Source organism: Ursus americanus, chromosome 24 (genome assembly GCF_024610735.1).
Source record: "Ursus americanus isolate L20-20 chromosome 24, mUrsAme1.1.p, whole genome shotgun sequence".
NCBI classification, from domain to species: Eukaryota; Metazoa; Chordata; class Mammalia; order Carnivora; family Ursidae; genus Ursus; species Ursus americanus.
The window spans coordinates 22,187,734-22,211,671 of record NC_142150.1 but is presented as its reverse complement, the minus strand read 5'-3'; the positions used below and the strand labels follow the sequence as shown (position 1 = coordinate 22,211,671).

Here is a 23,938-nt window from a genome sequence, read left to right as displayed (position 1 = left end):
CGAGGTCCTCATCACCACCAAAGCACGGGGCTGCCAGCCGGGAAAGCCCAGAGCCCACAGTCTGTCCCTTGCCCATGTCCTAGCAAGGTACTGGCTTTTCTGAGCATGAGTTCTTACTGGGTCAAGTAGTGATGGTGACAGTCCCCATCTCAGAGGGATTTCTTTTTTTTTTTTTTTAAGATTTTATTTATGTTATTTGAGAGACAGAGAGTGTGAGCACCAGCAAGGAGGAGAGGGGGCGGAGAGGGAGAAGCAGACTCCCCACTGAGCAGTGCTCTATCCCAGGACCTGAGCCGAAGGCAGACGCTTCACTGACTGAGCCACCCAGGCACCCCTCTCCTAGGGATCTTGAACAAAGCATTTTCTGTGGTGCCTGCGACACAGGAAGTGCCAACGACTGGGAACAGGTTAGGAGTGTTCGTAGGAGAGTATGCCCTCGTTCTGGCTTTGGCTCCCACTGTTCCTTGAAACTCCAGCGAAGCTGTCATCTTTGGGGTTCCCCAATTATGTTGCATACCCTCCCACCTCTGGGACTCTGCCTATGTCAGCCTGGCGTTCCAGCCTATCTCCCACCCCTTCCTCGAAGCCCACATCAGGACCTCCTTCCCGATCCTTGTTTATCCATCACAGTAGGAGTACGCGTGGGCCTCCTCGGAATTCCGCAGCATTGGGTCCGGGCCACTCTTGGGACCGACGGCTCTGCACGCTACGACACTCGCCTTACGGAGCCCTATCCATCTGCACTCTCCCTCTCCCGCTGCACTCCTCGCTCAAAGTCGGGGAAACTGGACATCCGGCAGGGCTTGCCAGTGTCTTACAAGTGAGCGAACAATAAGTCATTGTTTTGAAAGGCCCCAGTGACGTAGTCCCCAGTCTATCATTATAAAACAGATAAGCAGACTCAGGACGAAGACGTCCTGTGTCCCATGTGAAGTGTCCTCCCAGGACCACCGTTAGCAATGTTTATACGTGTACACACACCCACACACACACACACACACATATATATATACAGGGCTGTGTACACACACACACACACACACACACGCCCACCCCCAAATTGCAGGCAATGCCTGAGGTAACTAAAATTCGAGTCCAATGGGATTGAAATCCATTGTCCTTGGGACCCGGCCCTCCCCCCGCCCAATTCTGACTACTTTGCTCTCCCATTAACATTGACAACTTTGTACTTCAGACTCCATGGTAGTTTTGCTTGTCTTCTTTGGGTTTAATCTTTAGCACGTTATTTTCCTACCTTCATCCAAGTCACCTTCTCCAAGTGGCAGTGTTATCTATTTTACGAAGCCAGCCTATTACTCTGTTTTGTTCCCTCTCCCCCACCCCCAATCCCTGTTTCTAAACCCACTAAATGGCCTTTTGATGGTACCCGATGTGTGCAAATAACTCAAGTCCACAGAGATTTCCATTTCTTCCCACTCTGCTCTCATCCTCCATTTCTCAAAGAAATGAAAATTCTTTCAACAGAAAAGGGAACAGTCAGGGTTCCTCTAAACAGTCCCTCTAAATGTACTTAGAGAAAGGGCATTTCTCTTTCCAAAACCTTTGAGGCTCTTCAGTTCACCTTAGGAACTCATTTCAAAGGAGGTGCTCCAGAGAACCCAGGAAACGTAGACCCTCCCAGAAGCAAGCTGTTCCTTCCCTCGAAGTCAGAACGGAACCAACATATGGAAAATTACCACCAGTCACTTCGCCTGCACGATGGCTCCGCAGGGTATGAACACCCCCCTTAGATACAAAACTCACTACGGAACAAAGTGTCTGCAGCACCACAGACCCAGGTGAGCCATCTGGACGTGCAGCAGAACTCTAATGCATCCAGAGTTCTCAGGACTCTGCTTCCAGAATCAAACTGAGCACCGGCCCAGGTCGTGTAGGAGACCACCCCCTAGACCTGGCAGACAAGCCCAAGGGCAAACTCCAAACACTTAGGTATTTTCAGAGCCACCGACAGAAAGAAAGGTATTTGAGTGTACTTTTTTTTTTTTAAAGATTTTATTTATTTATTCGACAGAGATAGAGACAGCCAGCGAGAGAGGGAACACAAGCAGGGGGAGTGGGAGAGGAAGAAGCAGGCTCATAGCGGAGGAGCCTGATGTGGGGCTCCATCCCAGAACACCGGGATCACGCCCTGAGCCGAAGGCAGACGCTTAACCGCTGTGCCACCCAGGCGCCCCTTGAGTGTACTTCTGAAAGACTAAAAAGGCAGGGAAGAAACATCTAGGAAAGGGGGAAATGGGTAGAATACATTTTTAAAATTCATGCAAAAATTAGTCAGAAAAACCCCACTTCAAGGTCATGAAGTTTTAGGATTGATCAATGTCAGGTGGACCAACAGTCCTCATCTCTTGTCTTAAGACCACAAACAGGATCGCAACAGTCTCTGGTTAAAAATACGCTCATGGCTCTCCGAATAAAACTCAAAAGCCTTAAAGTAACCTGCTGTCCATTCAAAGAAAAGCGCATATGTAGGTAAAAAGTCTTATATTCATTCAACAAACGTTCGCTGAGCACCCACTTCCGTGCCTGCCCCGGGGTTAGGAACTGGGGATTCCGACATAAATGACACTCCCAGCCCTCAAACCCCGTCTCAGAGCATGGATCGGTAAGCATGTGGGGCACTGGGCTAAGAGGCACCTTGCAGGCATGGCCTTGTCCACTCTCCCCAAGCATGCTATGAGGCTGGCGGTATCCTCGACAGGGTTAAAGAGCCCGCTGAGGCACAGAGAGGCTGTGCAACCAGCCTAAGGTCAACAGCCAGCATCTGAGCCCAGACCAATTGATTCAAGAGCCTGTCTTCCGGGTCATCATGCCCCCATACTTCCGTCAGCGGTGCGCTCCGGAAAGTGGCTCCCCACGGCTTTGCTGGCTTGCCCACTCTCAGTTAGGCGGTCTCAGCAGCCGTGTCAGAGTCGAACACAGGCCTGCCTTCTAGATGCTGTGCCAGAGAAGCATCCTGACACCCAAAACCCATGTCAAAAGGAAACAGTCTACTCTCCCGCAGAACTAGAGCTCATCAGCCAGCCCCAAAAGCTGGAGTTCCCGACCTGGAATTCCTGCCACACCAACACGGAAGAACCTTTGCGGAAGGCCCTCAGGCTTCTCCATCTACACCCAAATGTTGGTGGAATGGGGGGGCGGGGAGGGCTGAGGCCTGGCCACGGCCTGCCACACCGCCCAGGCTAGTCATCAGGGGAAAGGACATTAAAACCACAGCACGATACCACTGTGCCCCTGGGAAACTAAGAACCCTAAATGCTAAAAGACTAGAAGATGGGGTAGAGAAGGGTAGGACCATCTCGGAGGGTGAGCTGGCGAGATCTGGTCAGGTTAGAAACATGCAAACCCTTGGCCCTGGCAACTCTACCTGGAGACTATTATCAAGTCCTGCTCTGGTGCACAGGATCTCCACAGCAGTGGGGCCAGTCGTGGTGACAGCCGAAAGCTCCTGTCGAGACATGAATAAATGAAGTGCAGTATATTCATATAACGGAATACCGCACAGCAGTTAAAAACCTGCCCCTATATTGGGGCGCCTCTATATTGGGGCGCCTGGCTGGCTTAGTCGGTGGAGCATGGGACTCTTGATCTCGGGGTCAAGAGTTTGAGCCCCACGTCAGGTGTAGAGTCTACTTAAAAAAACACACACCTATATGCGGCAACGTGGATGGACCCCGACATTGTAAGAATACATAAAAAGTAAGTTGAAAAATATATACAGAGTGACAGCCTTTATGTACACTTGAAAACGTGATGGCACTGGATGGTAAGAGAGTAAAACATGAACAGAAAGGATATACCTCATTTGAGGATGGCAGTGACCTCTGAGCAAAAGACAAAGTCATGAGATGAGGGAAAGTCTTTGATCAGATCTGTATCTGCTTTTCTCTTTAAAAAAAAAACCTGAATTAAAATAACAAATGTTAAAAATCCGATCTGTGCGATAGGTACGTTGGTATCTGTTACATTATTCTTAGGGTTTTTTTATGATGTTTGAAAGATTTCAGAATTTAAGGTAATTAAAACAGCAAGTTATTTTAAAACACCCAGGTTACTCATCATCGTCTAGGTTTAAGAACCACTCCAGCGTAGGGATGAGCACAGATACGCTGGAGTACCATGTGTCGAGTCCCACAAGATGCAAGGCAAAGGCAGACGGAAGGCAGGGGAAGCCGTTAAGAAGGGAGATTATGAAATATTACTCAGCCTTTAACAAAGAAGGAAATCCTGCCATTCGTGATGCCACGGATGGACCGTGAGGGGATTATGGTAAGTGAAAAAAGTCAGACAAAGAAAAATACTGTACGGAGTCTCCCTTCTATGGGGAATCTAAAAAAAAGAGAAAGCCAAACTCATAGAAATAGAGAACAGACTGGTGGTTGCCAGAGTCAAGGGGTGGGGCTGGAGAAATGGGGGACAGTGGTCAAAAGGTACAAACTTCCAGTCAAAATAGTGACGACAGCTAACAACGCCGTACTGTAGGTCTGAAAGGTGCCCAGAGAATAGATCTTAAAACTTCTCATCACGAGAAAAGAAAATCCGTGACTGTGAAGTGATGGATGCCAAGCGAACTTACTGTGGGAATCATTTCACAGTATCCCCATATATCAAATTTCGAAAAAGTCAACTTAATTCTGTGGTTGGGGGTCAACTATGGGAGGACCGCTTTCTAGACAAGGAGATTCACTGGCAGGGTCTTGAAGGGTGAAGAGGAAACTTTCTTTGAGAAACTGTACAAACACAGACACGGTCTAAATCAATAGTCAGACCAGACAGTCAACAAGGGCATACACTCCACACATAATGGCTGCATTTAGCTGCGGGGAAGGAAGGAGCCGCGAGACACCATCCCTTCTCAGTCAAGCTGGCCAGAATCATTTCTAAAAATCCAACAGGAGACAGGGATTGCCTGGGCACCAACACCATCTCCAAGAAAGTCAGAGCAAGGGTTACTTGTTTCAAAGGACCCCACTGGCAAGGTGAAGGGAGTATTCCTGCCGAGGCCTGGGTGCCTGGGCACAGAGGCTGCTGGAAGGGACAGGGGAAGGAGGGACTACCTCTGCAGAGCCCTCCTGCAACATCCCCACTAGGATTCACAAGCCAGACGAAAGCAGAGCACATATTTCCAAATGAATCAAGAGGAGTTTTGTTGTTACTACTGTTTACCGTTTGCTGTGGAATGGTTTCAGCCTCCCCCCGCCCCCATCAGTAACACTACTCTACCAATCTGAACAGGGAAGGGAACATAGTGGTTTCCTCTTCCCCCAACTCCTGTAAATCACTGCTGTGAAACATACGGGGAGTGAGTTCGTGTGAAGCGATGGACTGAAGTGTTGGGTAGACCAGAAGGTCCAATGCCAGGCAACAGGCTTTGGAACAAAAGCAAAACCAACACCAGTACCCAGGTCAGGTCCCCAGGGTTCTGAAAGAACCTGCAGGGGGAGACGGATTCAACAACCAACTTGCGCCAAATCTCAAGCTTTTGGTGAGTGGGGACTGTGAGGGCCAGATTTGCCTGAATTTAGAAAAATGCCACAGTGTCCCTCCAAGCACCAAGGGGCAATTTACAACACACACATATACTCTCCCTCTCTCCAAATTTGAATCCTTCTGTTTCATAAGAATTTTTTTTCCATGTAACAACTATTCTTCTAGAACAGCGTCATCCAAAAGAACTTTCTGAGAGGACAGAAATGTTTTGCATCTAAGCTGTGCAAAAAGAGAGCCAGCAGCCACATGAGGTTACTGAGCCCCTGAAACCTGCCTGGTATGAATGAAGAACTGAATTCCTGATTGATTTTACTTAATTTTAACCAATTTAAGTTGAAGTAGCCGCACGGGGCTAGTGGGTAGCTTATAGAGAGAGCAGCTCTACAGTATCAGCGTTACTGTCCGCATAGTACTTTAGCATTTAAGGGGATAACTCACTTCCTAATGACTCTTTTGTCTGTTTCTAGTGTTTTGCTTTTGAAAGCAAGGCTGCCGCACACATCGCTATAGCTCAATGTTTGTCTGCATCTCAAAACTATTCAATTAGGATAAAATCCTAGAAGTGGAATCCCGGAGTCAATGGGGAATGATGTTCCCTGGCTTTTCCTACATGTTAACACGAGCCACCTACAGTAACATAAATGTGAACACTATCTTACCTACTACAAGATGTGTTTGAATACATGACTCCCATGGGATCACAATCACTACATAAAATTAGATGGGGCAGGTAATATCATCGCCACTGACTTGGCTGGTTTAGGTGGTTTTTATAGCCACCACCAAAGAATACACCCAGCCATTCTGTGATATGAGACCATCTGTTGCCCCCAATAAGTTTAACAAAGGACAATGCTTATGCTGTATTCACAAGTGAAAAGAGCAGGATATGAAAATACATTCCCAGCATGGTCAAAAGTATGTACAATAAAAGAAAATAAACCAATGTGTTAACAGTCTAAGTTTGTAGCACTGTAACTTGTGTTTTTCTAAATTCCTCTCTAAATTTTTATAATAAACCTGAATAATTATTAAAATAAACAACTAACATTTCGTGGGCAATTGTAAAAGCTAAATGCTTTATGTGCAGTAGCTCATTTAAACTACTATCACATGGCAAGGACCATTATTATTCCTATTACAGATGAAGACACAGTGTGTTGGTAAAAGTTTAAGAACCTTGGCCAAGGTCACGGCGGTGCACGGGATGTGAACCCAGGCTGACTCCCTTGAAAGCCTCTAACCCCGGCACCACGTCCCTGAACTTCATTAGGTGCGTAAGTCATCTCAGGATCTTGTTTTTCTTTTCTTTTTTTCTTTTTTTTTTTTAGGAGGGGAAGGGGGAGAGGGGGAGAGAGAGAGAATCTTAAACAGGCTCCATGCCCAGCGCAGAGCCTGACGTAGGGCTTGATCTGAAATCATGACTTGGGCTGAAATCAAGAGTTCAACGCTTAGCCAACTGAGCCACCCAGGCGCCCCTCATCTGAGGGTCCTGCTAACGTATAGATTCTGGCTCACGTGATGCTGCCGTTGCTGGCCTGTCCACCATCCTCTGAGTAGCAAAGCTCTCCACGGTAATCCTTATGCTGTAATCTCAAAGTTTGAGAAAACACACTCGACTCAACCAGGAAAATGTCTGCTCATACTTGAAAAACCAGCAATGCTTACTGATCTATAAAAGCAGAAATAGACTTTCCTTCTCAATAACTTTCTCGAAGTCTTCTTCACCATCCCTCTGGCAGGCCCAAAACTGCCCTTGGAAACTCTCCTGTGTAGACGCTGCCCCTGGGCAGCCACTGGTGTCAGACCTGCTCAGCCCAACTGGAAGCTTAATCAACTTTCTCATCTCATTAGCAGGGAGGATTTTTTTATCCCCAAAGCTTCCGTTAGCAAACACTTCCACGAGCCCAGGGAGCAGGTGTGCGAAGGAAAGGCTGCCGGGAGTGTCCAGAGGAACATGTCAGGCCCACCCACCACTCCGCGCTGCGGACACCAGCACACTTTCAGTCTGCATTTCCCTCTTCTCATGGACGTTTTCTTGGAAATATTAAAATTATGTATTCTTTAAGTATTTTAACCTTTCAAAATTTGGCAAGCACTAGCTAATTTTATACTTGAAGAACCTTCCACAATTATGAATTAAAGCACCCTTTAATTATGTTCCTAATTCTTCATGTCTTTTTATATGGAATTCTCAGATATTCATTGTTTAATGAACCTTTAGCTATTTGCAGTAACCCTGTTTATCTATCTTAATGCTTAATGCTATGAAATTACTTATCTGATACCATAAAACTAGCCCTTGCACAATGGATTTTATTTCCCTAACTTTTCATTCTATTTATATCTCTTGGTTTTTACTATGTCTCCTACAATGAATAGATGGGTGATTTTTTTTTTTTTTCAGTAAGACTTAGTGACAGTTTGTTTTATATTGCTCTTACAACTGATGTATTTATATCACTCTCCATTTTTCTCCAAGATTACATTTATTAACGCACTCCCTTTCTGGAATCATTTATGTGGTTTCAGTAGCAAATTTTTATTTCCTTTGAAACTGGACCAGAAGATAACCTTAAGTTTCTTACTAGTTAACATTTTTAACAGTGATGTTTTACCAAACACAACTGTTTTCACCTTTTCCTCTTGGTAACTTCTCCTATTCCTTAAGCAAACTATGCAAACTCCCTTCAAATGGAATTAAGATGGACAGTTTTTACTGACCTGTCTGAGACCCTATTCTATGCCACATGCTAGCCTCACAACGTATGTCTAATTTATCCCCTTATTTTAAATGGTAGTCATCACTTCCCTCTTTGTCTTTTTTAAGCCACGGGTTTCTCTGGTAAAAATCTTTGTAGGTCTTTGAAAATGAGTGAGACCATTCCAAAATCTGGAGGAGAAAGGATATGCCACCAAAGGGCACAACTAGCTTGATCGGGGAAAGAGAAACTTCATTGTTCCTTCGCCTGCTTTTCTTCAAAATCACAGCCCCGTGTCCTTCATGTCACCTCCGTTCCTTCTAGGAAACTTCCAGGATATCCTATTGTGTGACTGATATCATGTCAAGCACTCACTCAGGAGCTGGACCAGAAGAGCCACCAAGGTAGCTGTCAAGGAGCCTGCCTGACCCCATCCTGCCTCCTGGAACTTTTAACCACACAAGAAAGGAAGAGTTCTTTTTTCTGTCCAGGATTGTGGCTGAGTCACATTTTATGAGTACCTTCAAAAGATCCTGACACTCTCCCCTTGATGCTGGAGTGTTCTTTTCCCCAAATCTATATATCCCAATGTCTGGGCATCTCCAACTTCTCTAGTATGTTTATAATTCAAACACTTAGCATCACTATCATATTTTCAATATCTGTTAGCTTTTCTTGTATTGTCCTTGCCACCTCCTTGGGCACCATAAATGACCTTGGGGCATGCTGAATCTCTCCCCTGCTGCGTCACTGCTGCCCATCCTAGGTCCCACCAGGGGGTACAGTATCTCTCTAACACTTCCAAGGCTAGCTCTATCTTTCACTGATCCAGAATATTCCTGACATAGGACATATCTTCAACCTTATCTCTTCTACAGGAATTACCACCACCTCTCTCCAGGCCTGCTTCCCCAGGCCCCGCCAGCCAGCCAGCCGGGCTCACGAGCTACTATCATACTTTCTCGTCAAGCTTATGCCGATGTTTTTACGAAATCTGTTTTTGAAACCCTTTGTTCAGTTCTGGTCTGGTTTCTCTCAGCATCGACACTTTTTTACAGCGTTGGGATTATTTTCTGATGAGACACTCTATGTTGCTAGTCACCCTTCTATCGTCCCCCAACCCCCCCATTTTACTTTTATAATAAAAAACAAGTTATATTTAGAACTTTCCAAGCCAACTGAGAGGCTTTTTTTTTTTCAACTGACCACGGAGCTACAAGTGTGACGAAGAGTCCTTTTTCAGCCACATCCAATTAGTTTAATGACTCCCGGAGAACACTGCTCTGATTCAAGGCTGGGCTGAAGGAAAAGTTTCTGGGCCGCCATCAAAGACCATGCACTCCTGATATCCCCGAAGCGAACTTCACTGGGCCTTATAATAACGAGCAGGGATTTTTTAATGCAATAAAATTAAACACCCTTTATGCTTTCATTTCTCTATGCCAACAGACACACAAGTGTCCCACGTGGAACACTGGCTCCTTGGGTTTGCAAGTCTCCTCAATCAAGGTATTCATAAATTCCACATCCCTCCAGCACCCAGTTCCCAAAGGCCTGTTCCAGAGGAAGCTAAATGGCTGCCCTCCCTCTCCGTGGCCTCCCTCCAGGCCAGAGACAACCTCATCTTCACACTGCACTATTTGTCTGTCAAAAATCACAGCTGGATCCGAGCACCAGCCAATTCACCCAATTAACAGTCTCCTGATATCACAATGACTCATGAAAAGGAGAAGACCTGGGAGAGGGTTTGGAAGCCTGAGGCTCTGCCTAGAGCTATTAACACCTGACAGGCCTGTGGCATTACTTTCTCACAAGGCACGACCCACTGCCCACAAGAGCCCCTTGGTTTGAAGCAACGAGATGGGGCAAATTATTTTTTACTTTCTTTCCGGTGCAGTACGTTAACATTTCACCTTCCACAATAAATAATATCAATGCCTAGTTCAGAAAAAGTTCTCCCATGTGTAAACCATAGAAGCTTAAGCCCAGGTCAGAAAAAGAAGGAAAAAACTTCAGTTTTTCTTTTTATAGGAGGCATTATAATTTATTTTTGTCTTAAAAACCTATTTCTGGACTTTATAAACAGTGGGCCTTTCTCTTTGGCACCCAGCGGTATTTGAGGGAAGTACTGACCAAAAAGAAACCGCTTCAGGTTGGCATTCCAACAAAATATTTCCATCAACAGGGGAGAAAAAAGTCTCCATCATTAATACATTCAAAGGCAAGTCTCCTGGTGTTGAGACAATATCCTTGCTGTTATTGTGCCTTTTAATAAAACAAGCCTCCACAAAGGCCAATTTAAATAGCTAAAATGACAAGTTCTCCGCAGGGAGGAGTGGCAGAACATCAGTTTAAATCTGCCAAAGACAAGGCACCTGAATAAAATCAACTTAGGACACCCCCTGACTCCAATGGCTCTCTAACATCATTCTATCCAACACGATAAGCATGGAATCAATATTGACATCACTAGCCAATGATGGAATTGTCCAGCACGAGCTAGGGAGTGCACTTGCTTCTTCTAGCAGACATGAACTCGAGCTGGGTGTCTACTAAATGCCAAAGCAGTAAAGCCAGTGGTGAAGATCAAAGGTTCAAGTTCTACGGTCTTATGTACCAATTCTGAAACCACTTCTCACTGGCTGTGGGCTTGGGGAAAATTACTTAGCCTTCTAGTTTCTTCATCTATAAAATGGCAGAGCATACCACCTACCTGAATAAACTGTTTAAAAATGAAATAAGATTCATGTGCAGAGGAAGCATTAAATGAATTATGGTATATACATATACCAGAAGATGTTTTTAAAAGTGCTTTTAAGAGAATGGATAGATATATAAGAACTGAAAGATGGTCAAGAAGATGCATACCTTTGGTATTCTAACACATTTGAAATCCGGATGTACCTAATTTATCTTTAATACTAAAACATTTCTGAAATCAAGATGTGCTCAAACAGCCAACTTGTGATAGCACAGGGCAGGTGGACGCTGTGATTTATTGGTCATGGCACTACTTGGGTAAACTTGGTCACAGCCATTCATGGTGTCCTCACTTCCGTCCTGTGCATTGACACTACTGCAGAGGTAGAATCCATCTGCTATTCACAATGTCTCTTAAAAGATTACCCTAAAATTCTGCATTGAAATGAAAAACTTTCGTGCATACAAAAAGGCAAGGAAACAGTGTAAATATGGTGATAGGGAAGCAAACACCTGTCATTGGAAAAATGACTGCAATTCTATAATTTTTTGCAAAGCAAGAGCTAAGAACTTTAAAGCACTTAAGAGAGCAGGGCGCCTGGGTGGCTCAGTTGGTTGAGCGTCCATCTCTTGGTTTCCGCTCAGGTTGTGACCTCAGGGTCATGAGATAGAACCCTGCACTGGGCTCCGTGCTCAGCAGGGAGTCCGCTTGAGATTCTCTCCCTTTCCCTCTGCCCCTCCCCTGTTTATGCAGGTGCACATGTGCGCTCTCTCTCGCTCTCTCTAAAATGAATAAATAAATCTTAATAAATAATAAAGTAATTGAGAGAGAGAGATACGCACAAAGAACCGAAGCCATACTGCAAAGAGGAAATGTCAAATGCTTTGGAATAATCGAACTGTCCAAACAGGAGTAGGGGGTGAAAGGCAGATGTAACCAATTCACCAGCTCAAAGCAGAAGTGACAAAATATATATTTAGGTAAATACATGAAAAATACATAAAGTGAAAACGAGTCAAAAAGCTACAAATACAGAAAAGTATGAGCTCATTAAACTGTGTGTGTGTGTGTGTGTGTGTGTATATATAAATCCCTATTAGCGCTAAAATAATATATACTTGTTAAAAGTAATTTAGAAAAGGGGAGAGAAATGTAAATGACAGACGACGGAAAGTTTTAATGTTTTATTGTAATGATCCTATTTTGTTTGAATTTTTATAATGAGCAGGTATTTGATGTATTATTTGTGTAATGTTTTCAATTCAAGATGATTACAAGAAAATAATATACGTACAGCCTCGGCACCCTGCCAGAGAGAGTAAGCCTTCAATGAGGGGCAGTCCTCACTATGCACCTAGATACCACGAAAGGCACAAGAAATATGACATATTCGCTGAACGATAAAGAAGCCACAGAAGAAATGTCTTCTTCAAAGAAATGTCTTCTTCAAATCCCAGAAGCCAAAAGCTACAAGAGGCTTAGAACACCAACATGTGTGTCCCAATATTCCAACTGGAAAGCTAAGGAAGCACCTCCGAAACCTATTCAAGGACCCAACCGTTAAATATCCCCAAAGACGCGCTATCCACGTGCGCCCAGGCTTTGAGACGTCCCCACAGCTCTGTTCCCATCACGGTGGGGCATGCATCAGCACACCTCACATTCAGGAATGCCTTCGAGATACTGCTTACAGACAAGTGCCTTCCCAGATAAGGAAAGAAGGTAAATAACTCCACGTCCCTCATCGGATCACCTGGCTCTTCAAGGGCAAAGAACACGTTCGACACAGCTCCATGCCCCTGGAGCACGGCGCAGAGCCTGGACGGGGCCGAGCTGGTACTGTGCTGATGAAGAGCCCAATAAAGCTTTGAGAAGAATTTTCTAGTTGATGCAAAGACAAAAGGCAACACACACTTGCGTGCTTGGGAAGCCAGAGCTCCTCCTCAGTGGAAAGGCTCTCGGGAGAGCACGGGATTGGAGGCACAGGTGCCTGACCTAAGGTAACACGCACTTGTCCCTTGCCAGTCCAGCATCCCTCGTCGTGGGGCCTTCCTTTCTTCCTGCACAAAAGACAGTAGACAATGCATGCTGCTGGTCTGAAGAGAGGAGCAAGGAAAACACTCGAGGGAGGCTGGACACTGAACAAAGAGAAACGACAGCTGGAAGGCAAAGTGTCTTAAAGGAATCCAAGTGTTCCAAAGCGACACGGAGCCTAATTCTAAAGAGACTTCAGAAAACAAAGTCCGAGATGAAAATTTCCCCCAAACCAACTTGCCGATGATTTTCCCCGCCACCTGCAGAACCGACTCCAGTTGTCAAGCCCTTTGATGGGAAGGGAGAAGGAATGACGGGGAGGGGAAGGGGCGCCGAGACAAACAATAACTGCTCTGTGGAGCGGAGGAAGGGGGACTTCCAGGGTTAAGATATCAACACACAGCTCCCAAGGCAGACTTCCAGGCAGGGCGAGCCTCCCCGGTTTAACATTCAGGAAACCAGGTGGCTTCGGGCGTCAACTGTCACCTTCCTCGGTGAGTCTCTCCCAAGAGAACTGAATCTACAGTCTAAAATTCCAGAAGTTTTCACTGTGATACAAGGGGAAGTGAGAAAAAAGGGGCAGTGCTGGGCATGTCTAGTTACAACTGTACTTTCCCATTGAACTTGTGGGGCGGTGGAAACAGAAAGCAGAAACAGATGACTAAAAGACCCCTTGGAAGGAGGAGGCCAACCTGACTTGTTGCATCTAGAAAGTATTTTTAGGATGAACAGTCACAGTACCCAAGGTGCATGGCCACGGGGCTTGTTCACACTGGACCAGGAGTTCTCAATCAGGGGTGACTCTGCCCCCAGAGGGCAGTTGGTAACATCTGGGGACATGCTTGGTTGTCACAATTGCGGGAGGCGAGGAGGAAGAGGAAGCCGCTACTGGCATCTAGAACCAGAGATGCTGCTGAATATTCTAGAATGGCAGGGCAGTCCCCATAACAAAGAACTATGCAGCCCAAATGGAGCACAGAGGCTGGGAAACCCTGCACTAGACTAACCTCATCCCCCAACCATGTCCAGAAACTCTAACGACCCGGCCTGAAATAAACATCTGCCACCCCTCGGACCGAGCAGTCCAGAAGTCCACTTATTCTGCTAAGCAATATTAAACATCAAGCCAATGATGTGACAGGCAAATGCTGCATCTTCAAAGTACCTGGCTGCTCTCCCAGCAAACATTTTTAAGGGCGCTCCTCACCATCCGAAAGAGTAGATTTTTTTACAATTACAAGGAAAGAAAGGCTCTTTTATACTTACACACATACACACACACACACACACACACAGGGGAGCGACCATCTTAAAAATCTCCTTGGTGGTCAGGTAGAGGCACTGGCAGAAAAAAACTACACCATTCAGATGGCCCAAGCATTTCCAGAATATTCTGAAGAGAGGAAGAGGAAAAGAGAACAAACAAGAAAACTCTGCAACCAAAAATAGCTCCCAGGGGTTCTAAAAAAACAAAATTTGTCCCCGGGGGCTATCTCATCGCTAAGAATAGTTCCGGGGGCCTATGGCATGTAGTATCTTTTATTTTCTTAACTGTAAAATATAACAAATACGTAAGAAAAGGGGAAGGGGCAGGGTGGCTCTGTCGGTTAGGCATCCGACGCCTGATCTCAGCTCAGGTCTGGTCTCAGGAGTGTGAGTTTGAGCCCCAGTAGGGCTCCACACTGGACATGGAGCCTACTTAAAAAGTAAAAAATAAATTAAAAAAAGGGGGGAATATATATTCTCAATTAATGAAAACAAATCCCCCAAGTGACTACAATTCAGGGCAAGAACTCCACTGTGGCCAGTGGTATCTTCCTGCCACGCGTATGCCTCCCCATCATGCATACGGCAAGAAGACCCACGCTGTTTTGAAAAGTTCCATCTTTCCTCAAGGACTGAGATTTATTTTATGTATTTCCCATGAGCACCAACTGCTTAGTTCACAGCAGTGACCACAAACTGAACAGATTCAGGGAGGAGGGGTGTTTATGGAAACAATCTCATTGACTGTTAAATTCACAAAAGCAAGTGGGAGGAAAGGCATGGAGGCTGCGTGCGTGATTCCTGCAAAGAAGCCAGACTTCGTACCCGAGCTTCAGTCCTCACTCTGGTGTCCTGGGTCTGAAGGATCTCTCGTGAGCCATAAAATGACTTCCTGCCACATAGTATCATTGGAAAAACTCAACAAGATCATGTGTTTGAAATGGCAAGAAAAGCATCTCACACATACATGTGCCATAAACATGGGGTCCCCTTTGCTCCCAGTGCCCATGCAAACAGGCGAGACTGTGAAGGTCAACTCTCTAACATGAGATTCTTGGACTACCAACTCCCCTAATGCCAACATTCTCTAAAATGTTCCATGAAGGTGAGATACAAGCCCACTTTCAAGGTACCCTGGGGACTTCGGTAAAAAAGGTGTCTACGTCAGTCTCGGAGGCCCAGAATGGACCACCCTGCCCTTTCCTACTCACACCGCTGCTCCTCCCCCTCTCCTATCAAGGTCAGAGGCCTCAGTGGACTGTCAGATAAAAACACCTCAAAGGCCAGGAGGGAGCCTCTGTCCCATCTCTTTGAAGATGAAAAGCAACAAGGGGTGTTTATTTGTACTTGGGTGCACAGTGCCCAGTCTCCTCCACCCGGGCTGGCCCGCGAGGCTCCTCAGCTAGTTAAAAATAATAATAAAACCCACCCGTTCGCACCGTTAAGTAGATCTTTCCAGGAGAAAAGGTCAGTACTCACACTCCTGGGAGTACACGTGGGGGAAAATCAAGCGTGTTCACTGACAGAGAATGTCAGGGAGTGGAAGCAAAGGACAGCCCGGGAGGAGCTGAGGCTGACCGCCTGGGGGGCATGGCCACCATCAGACACGTCGCACCCCCTGTGCGCTGTAACCCAGCTAGTCCGCCGCGTGAAGGAAACCCGGACACTGGATGGGCCGAGTCTTTCTCACAGGATACATTAAAAAATAACGACAGCTAATAATCGATGCTTCACTTCCCTGACATGAACAACATAAACAAAGGAAGAAAAAGAAAACACAGAGAGGTGTCTGAGAAGGTTCCTGAATAATAAAGGCCTCCAAATTGCTCTTGAGATGTCAGTGGCCTTCCAGCCCTGCAAACACCCAGAACTCAGGGTAGGGATCAACTCAGACCCCAGTTTTCTCCACAAACTCTCAAAGGGGAGACAGCAGTCCGAAATACTGGTTTTTATCATCGCTCCTGTTGTTTCAACTTTTCAGAAGAAGATCGAGGAGCTGGATATGGGGTAGAAGGGTAGAGTGTCTGGTCCCGCTATGAACCCCAAACTGAACCACACACGGGCTTCTCTCTGGACTGGGAGGCCAGGAGAACCCGGTAGCATCAAGGAAAATGACCGGACCCGTTTCTGGTAACACTGTGGGTCAATGGAGAATTCAGGCCACAAGGATGATGCTTAATGTAACATGAAAAATGCACACACCCCCAACCTGCCTAGAAGTTTCTAAACCAGCAACTGTAAAGGTGATTCAAAGCCACACAAGCGGCCTGACCACAGAGGATGGAAAACCACCACAGGGACAGTCAGGCAGTTCCACGACCCCCAATCTCTCCGTCCCCACTCTTACTATGTATTGTAGCCCTATTTTATACACATATTAAATGACCAGCATTGACCAGAGAAGGACAAAATTAACTTCATCGCTATTTTTACAGACATGGAGACTCCACCAAAGCAACCCAGTACCAACTGGGAAATGCAGAAAATAAGTTTCCACTGAGCCACAAGCAACTTTGAGGACGCATGCAAGAGCCAGCTTCTAGACTGTCCTCCTTGGGTGTTATCACAGGACCTCTCACAGCTCTGTACATGGAGGGCATGAATTCAGCCAGGTCTTCTTGTCTGAGATGCCCAGAAAACTGCCTGTTCTAACAGCCCGCACATAATCATTCACACCAACCCATACCTGCCAATATGCCCTTGGACTCCCTCCCGGGAGTGGCCTGATAGTTCAGGAGAAACAGGGCACTCTCCCCCAGACTTGGCCGAAAACCCACAGCAGCCACCACCATTCCACACGCACTGGAAGGCACAGCAAACCCATATCAAAATGGGGTCTCCAGGAGCAGGGATGATTTCATAGGTCTGAGATGTGGGAAAGGCTGCCCAGTAGATTCTGAGGATGGCCAGGACCAGGGACTTCAAGGAAGGTGGGAGATTTCTCTTTCCAAAGGCACCTGGGGGGGGGGGGGGAGCTCAGAATGAAGTGAGCCTCAACTTCCCAACCAACACAGCACCACCGACACCTCCACAGCAAACAGCTACAAGCATTTGGGGAAATCAGCCGTAAATAAGCCATGTGGATAGCACAATCATCAGGCAAGCAAGCTTCTGCTTAAGAAAGTTCTTTGGGCCCTGTCACCCACTTTCTGGGCATCAGCTGCCGAGAAATAAACGTCAGGGGGCGGGCTGAGCTGAGGAGGGCAGCTGACAGCTGTGGCCAGCGAGGCCCGGGCAGAGGAGGAATGGCTCCTGGGCTGGAATTCAGAGCGTGCCCACATCAGCAGAAAAGTTCCAGGGGACAGCACGCTGTCAGGAAGGGAAAGAGGCTTGCTGCTTCCCAGGACCTCAGGATGCAACACCAAGGTGATGCCAGGTTCAAAGGGCCGCCAAATGAAGCCCGGGTGCACTCCCACCGGCACCACGCCAGTCAGAGAGCCCGCTGAGGGACAAGTCGGGTGGTCAGATGACAAATAAACGTTCTGCTCCCAGGAACAGTGGGAAAGATTAATAATTCCCAGGTTCGGCCCTGCTTCATCTCTCTTTACCCGAGCCAAACACAGTCCCAGGAAGGGAGCGGAAAGAAGCGGCGATGCTATCTGCCCGACGTCCAAGGAGGAAACTGAGGCACAAGGGTGAACGCGAGAGATGCGGGAAGAGGCCCTAGGGAGGTTCGCCCAGAGCCGAGCACCGGGAGTCTGGGGAGAGGGGATCAAGGAAGAGTTCTCTCCCCTCCCCTCCCGTCCCCTCCTCCCTTCCCCAACACACACAACACACTCGCGCACGCACACACACACACTGGAGCTACGCCCAATCGGGGCAGCAGCCGGGCTCCCCGGAGCCGGGCTGCACACAAAGCCCCGCCCGCGCACACAGCACTCGGCACCAGCCGGCCCGCACGCCCACACAATAGGACGGCGCGCACCCCGCCGCGGCCCCTCGCCCGCGTCCCGGCCAGCCCGGCGCCGGGGGCCGCTCTCCGTGCACGCCCGCCCGGAGACGCAGCCCCGGCGCGGGGAGGGCGCGCCATCGCCGCCCGGCCGCCGCGCCCCCGCCCCGCGCCCCGCGCCCCGCAGGAAGTTCGCCCGACGCCCTCCGACTCACCCGCGGCGCTGCTCAGCAGCAGGCACAGCGGCCCCAGCAGCCACATGGCGAGGCCGCCGCTCCCGCTGCCCGGCGCCGTCGCTGCCCCCGCGGCCGCGGCGCTGACCCCGCCCCTCGCCGCGCCGGCCCCGCCCCCCCGCTGTCCTCCGCCCGCGCGCCCCGCCCGCCCCGGCCCGGCCTCCGGCCGCGCTCCGCCGAGTTTGGCCCGCGCCCCGCCAAGCGCGCGCCGCCGCCCGCGCCCCGTCCCGCGTGCCCGGCAGCAGGGGCCACCGAGGGGGCAGCCGAGAGCCGGTCCCCCTCGGCCTCGCCGCCTCCCGCCTGGGCTGCGAGGATCTCCCAACAGCCCGGACTCTGTTCTCTGCCTCCTCTCTTTTTCCTCCTCCCTTAGCGCCTCCATCCTCGAGGATGCGGCGCTCACCCCCTCCCCCAGACCCGAGCTGGAGTTCTTTACTCAACTACAAAATCAGTTTACTCCAGGGAGGGACAGAAAAAGTTTGGGAGAAAGGGCCAAATATTATGAGAAAATATGCGTTTTATTTTTAGGAGCGAGAGTGGAATACCGTGACCAGTGCTTCTCAAACTTTAATATGCGTCTGACACACTGGGGTTCTTGTTGAAATGCCGACTCTGCGTGGGTCTGGGGTGGGGCCTGAGATTCTGCTTTTCTGAGGAGCGTCTAGGTGGTTCAGAGACTGCCATCAGAGAACCTCAAGTGGAGGAGGGAAGCTAATACCTTCAAGAGAGTTAATTCATCTGGATCTCGAATACCTATACCAGTGGAACACTGGGGCCCCAATTCGAGAAAAAGGAAAAATGTAAAGGCAGACGCCCAGAGGCAAAATGAACAGCTGCTCCAGAATGACTTGGAGCTCCAAGCACTGGTGAAAATTGCCAAAGGATTTAGATGGTGGAAGAATGCAGTGACACTTTTGTGCCCAACTCTCCATCCCCTCACCCTCCCCAAATGTGTAAAGTTGTGTAACTTTGCGCAATCCCTCTGCAGAGTAGTCCTGCTGCCCCAAAAAGTTCACCCCCCCCAAAAAAAAGATTGAAACTAATACAGTTGCCAAAAACTGGAAATAACTCGTGTCCATCCACTGGTGAATGGATAAACAAATTGTATTGTATCATTTAATGGAACAACATGAGCAAATATCAAAAGCATGCTGAGAGAAACACTCGAGCCCGGAAAGGTATATTCTGTATGATTCCATTTACAAGACCTGGGAGGAGGAGGGAAGCTGAACTGTAGAGATCAAAAACACATCAGTAGTTACCAGGGTCGGTGTCAGGGGAAAAAAATGAGTACAAGGGGCACAAGGGAACTTTATACATTTGTCAGAACGTATGCAACTGCACCCATAAAAGCCACACCTAAACAGCGTGAGTTATACTGTGTATAAGTCGCACCTGTTTGGAGGAGGCCACAGGGTGTGGGTGCTGGGATGACGAGTCAGGGAGATTGTAGCCAGCAATCCCACATCACACTGGGGATGCACTGGAGGTAAGCTGGAGGATGCTGAGGTTCAGTGACTTTTTAATTGTCAGCTCTAGTCTGGAAACGTGACAGCTGAAGTGGATCCAGTCAAAATTTAAAAATACCAAATACAGTTCAAAGTAATGAGAAAATGTGATGCAGGAAAGTTTAGCAAGTTCCACGCTACGAAGTAGTTTGTCTAGTATGGAAAATATAAATAAATTCTCCAAAACATCTAGCATGCAGGGATTATATCCCGGAATCCATGAACACTAGCGGGACTATCCCATGGGCTTCCGGGAGTTTTAAAGTTCCTAAAATTGTGTGCAAGGCTTCAGGTATAGGTGTGTATGTGCATTTTTTCCAGGAAGACCCTAGCCTTTGCTAGTGAGACTCAAGAAGGCAAGTAATTTCTCTGTCAGGGGCTCATTTCCCTTCAAACATTAGGAATATGGGACAACGGATCTGACCCACTGCCAACGTTCTTGTTTCCTTAGGTTGCTTTTGGGCACATGAACTTCAACTTTAGGAATGATTTAGTGTACTTGGCTTGCTCTCCACATGTCTCTCTTTCTCTCTCTTTCTCTCTCTCTCTCTCTCTCACACACACACACACACACACACACACGCACACTTCTTTTAAATATACTAATGTCCTTGAAATGATTGAACAAATGCAAAGCTCTCTTTAAGTTAAATTGTTTTCATACTGAATCATTCCTAACCTCCTCACCATATACGCTGGGCAGGAGGTGAAACCACTCTTTACACTTCATTACTCTCCTCTTTTCCAGTTCTTTAGAATCCCATCAAAAGCATTCGGTTTCTGGAAAACGTGATAGGTTCTAATGCTAATTGTTCAGGTCACAGACGGCCAGTTGCAAGTCTTTTTCACAGTTGGTTTAATAAAAATCAAAACCAGATTGTGTTTGTTACTTATTTACCAAGTGATATGCTCTGTCCTTGGACGTGTGCTTTCAACATGGCTTCCCTTTGCTGGGGGGGATGAGGGGATTTGGTTCCTCTGGGTCAACGGTATAATGCTCTACAGCTCCCTCCATTTTCCCATCACTCCACGTGGCAGCCCCAGCCGTATCACGGGTAAAACGCACAAGCTGAGCTTGAGCCCTGGTGTCTGGGATGTGCTCCCATGCTCCTTCCACTTGTCACACACTAGCTCTGTAACCTTGGGCAGGTCATCAGCCTCTCGGAGCCTCCATTTCCTTGTGGGTGAAACAGGCACAATACGAACACTTGGATCTTAGGGCTGCTTTCAAGATGAAATGAGATAATGTATGTAAATTCTTTGGTACATACTTTGCACATAGTAACTGCTTAAGAAAAGGTAGCTGTGGCTGTGGTTGTGGTTCATATTGAAATTTAGCTGCGGTGGTGGCCAGTCTCCAAGATGGCTCTCAAAGCTCCTTGCCTTCTGGTATCCATGCACGTGTACAGTTCCCTCCCACACAGAATGGCCTCTGCAACCAATGGATATTGTGGAGGTGACGCTGGGTAACTTCTAAGGCTGGGTCACAATGGTTGAAGCAGCTTCTTCCTTGTGTCTTAGATCCCTGGCTCTGGGGAAGCCAGCCACCACGTGATGAGGACACTCAAGCAGCCCCGTGGAGAGGGCCACATGAGGAGGAACCCAGCTTCCTGCCAACTTGGCAGCCATTGGAAGGAACCATCTTGGAATGGTTCAAGCCACTAGCGTTCAGATGAGAGCAGCCTTCATGAGACATCCTGGAGCCACCCAGCCACTCCCAAATTCCTGATCCAGGGAAGCCAGCAGAGATCATAAATGTGTATTGTTGCTTTAAGCCACTAACTTTCAAGGTGATTCACTATGTGGCAATAGATGACTAGGCCATCTGCCTTCAAGATCATCCATAAGATTGACTTCATGGTTCTATAGGATGTTTTATATGAACGAATACAAGGAAAACACTTAGACCTTTCCCTAGTACATAGTAAGCACTCAGTAAATGTTAATTTGGTTGTTATCATGGTTTGTTTTTCAATTATTGTCATCATCACTACCTTTCTTCCAAAGCGTCTAAGATTCGGGCCTTTCAAATTTCAAAAAGACCATTTCAAACTTGAAGAAGAGTTGGAACCATCTAGAGTCTGGAAGAGACAGAACCACCAAAAGGACTAAGGAAAAACTGTATTTATAAAAAGTTTACTGCAAATAAGGAGGCATATTGCTTCATTAGAGTCATAAAAGATCAGGCAGAGAGGTAACAGAAGAAGTTCTACGTCCCCCCGTCACCCCTATAGTGCATGGTTTCACAGGGGCTCCGTATTTCCTGCTCCATGCTGCCCCTTTCCTTCATGCATTTTCCATTCTTCTCTCTTGTATGTGAAGAACACAGAAATTCACTTGAGGACGGAGCCAAGGAAGGCTTGCTCCACTCCAGACTGGGGTGGGCGGTGGGAGCTGCCTACTGAGAGACTACGTGACAGAAGAAGGCACTATTTCTCTTCCGAAAAACACCACATACACACACACACACACACACACACACACACACAGAGACTACCCCCAACATATAATCAGGAGACCACAGAGTCAAGTGACTAAGGGAAAAGGCTTCGAGGTGGTTTGATACACCTGGACTCCTAGGTCCCACCCCTTACCAGCTCTGCGAGTCACTTTATCTGAGCCTCAGTTTCCTGTGAAATGAGCATAATACTTGCACCCACTCCCTAGAGTCACTGTATGAACCAAAAGGACACTCACTCCTTCCCTTCGTTATCTGACAAACATTTATTGAGAACTGCCTCTGTGCCAAACACAGCTCCAGGCTCTGGATCGCTGCAGTGAGCAAAACCATGTCCGCATCTTCACGGAGTCTGCGGTCTAACTGGGGAGGTGGACAAATATCAAAAGGGGGAATGACCATGTAGTATAACATCTGGTATCGTAAGGGCTATGGGAAGCATTTACCAGACCTCCTGGCTCAGAGCTCTGATTTCTTCGGCTCTTCCGACTTAGGACCTTCATGTGAGGGAGAAGTAATACCAGGAAACATGAAGCTGGAAGCTGCAGACTATCTGTGGTAGGCAACCTCTCAGATGACCCCCAACAATCCCCCTTCCTCATATTCACACTCCTGTGTCATCCCCTCCTTTGGGTGCTGCCAGACCCAGTGACTCGGTTCTAACAAATAGAATACTGCCAAATGTATGGGATGTTATTTCCAAAATTAGGTTACAAGAATACTTGGGGTCCTATTCTCTACCCCTACCTTCTGTCTGTCTGTCTCTCTCCCTCTTGCTTACCAGCTGCCTTTTTGTGAACTGCCTAATGGAGATTTTCCAATGGCCAAGAACTGTAAAGACCTCCAGCGAACAGCCAGTGAGGAATTAAGGCTCTGAATCCATCAGTCCAGAAAGAATGAAATCTTGCCAATAATTACGTAAGTGAGTGTAGAAGATCTTCCCCTAGTCAAGCCTTCAGATGAGACCGCAGCTCTGGTGGACACATCAACCACCATAAACACTGAGTCCGTGACTACTTAACACTATTGAATCTCACCTGGTGGCCCGTGGAAGGCAGCGTGAGAGAATCATGACTAATCAATGTCTGTTTCCGACATCATACGTTTATGATCACATTTATCTTCACAACAACCTCTGAGTTAGATATTATCATCCTCTTTGCACAGATGGGGAATCTGAGGCCCAGAGAATTCCCCGGAGATGGGGAATCTGAGGCCCAAAATAACTCACGGAAAACGGAAATTCAGAGCCAGATCCTTTTGATTCCAAAGAATTTCCACAACACCACACTGAACCTTACTGCCTACTGTAACAAAAATAATCCCCAATTCATAAAACCAGAATGTGCTTGCAGCTTGAAAGATACTGCATTCACTGGGTTTAGGGCTAGAAAGGTAAAGATACTCAGCGCATCAAACAGAACTTGATTTAGTATGTAATACAATTCGACTCCCAGGAAATTTTTCTGAATGCATCTAATTATTATAGTTTCCCCCCACCACCAAAATGCCAAGCAGGAGAGTTCTCCCAACTAGAAATCAAAGTCATCCAGAGCTGCCAAATGAATATATATATAAATACACACACACACACACACACACACACACACACACACACACGCACACACATTTTTTAAATTAC

The 23,938-nt window shown here is 47.3% G+C and overlaps 1 protein-coding gene across 1 annotated transcript in view; it reads right to left on the bottom strand.

The window, feature by feature from the left end:
- Positions 1 to 18,416, bottom strand: part of LDLRAD3 (low density lipoprotein receptor class A domain containing 3) — a 223,572-nt gene extending 205,156 nt beyond the window's left edge. Inside the window, exon 1 of the mRNA XM_045808495.2 lies at positions 18,316 to 18,416. Coding sequence (XP_045664451.1) covers positions 18,316 to 18,361 — 46 coding nt within the window. The 5' untranslated portion in view covers positions 18,362 to 18,416. The remainder of the gene's footprint in view (positions 1 to 18,315) is intronic.
- Between the last annotated feature and the right edge of the window lie 5,522 nt (positions 18,417 to 23,938).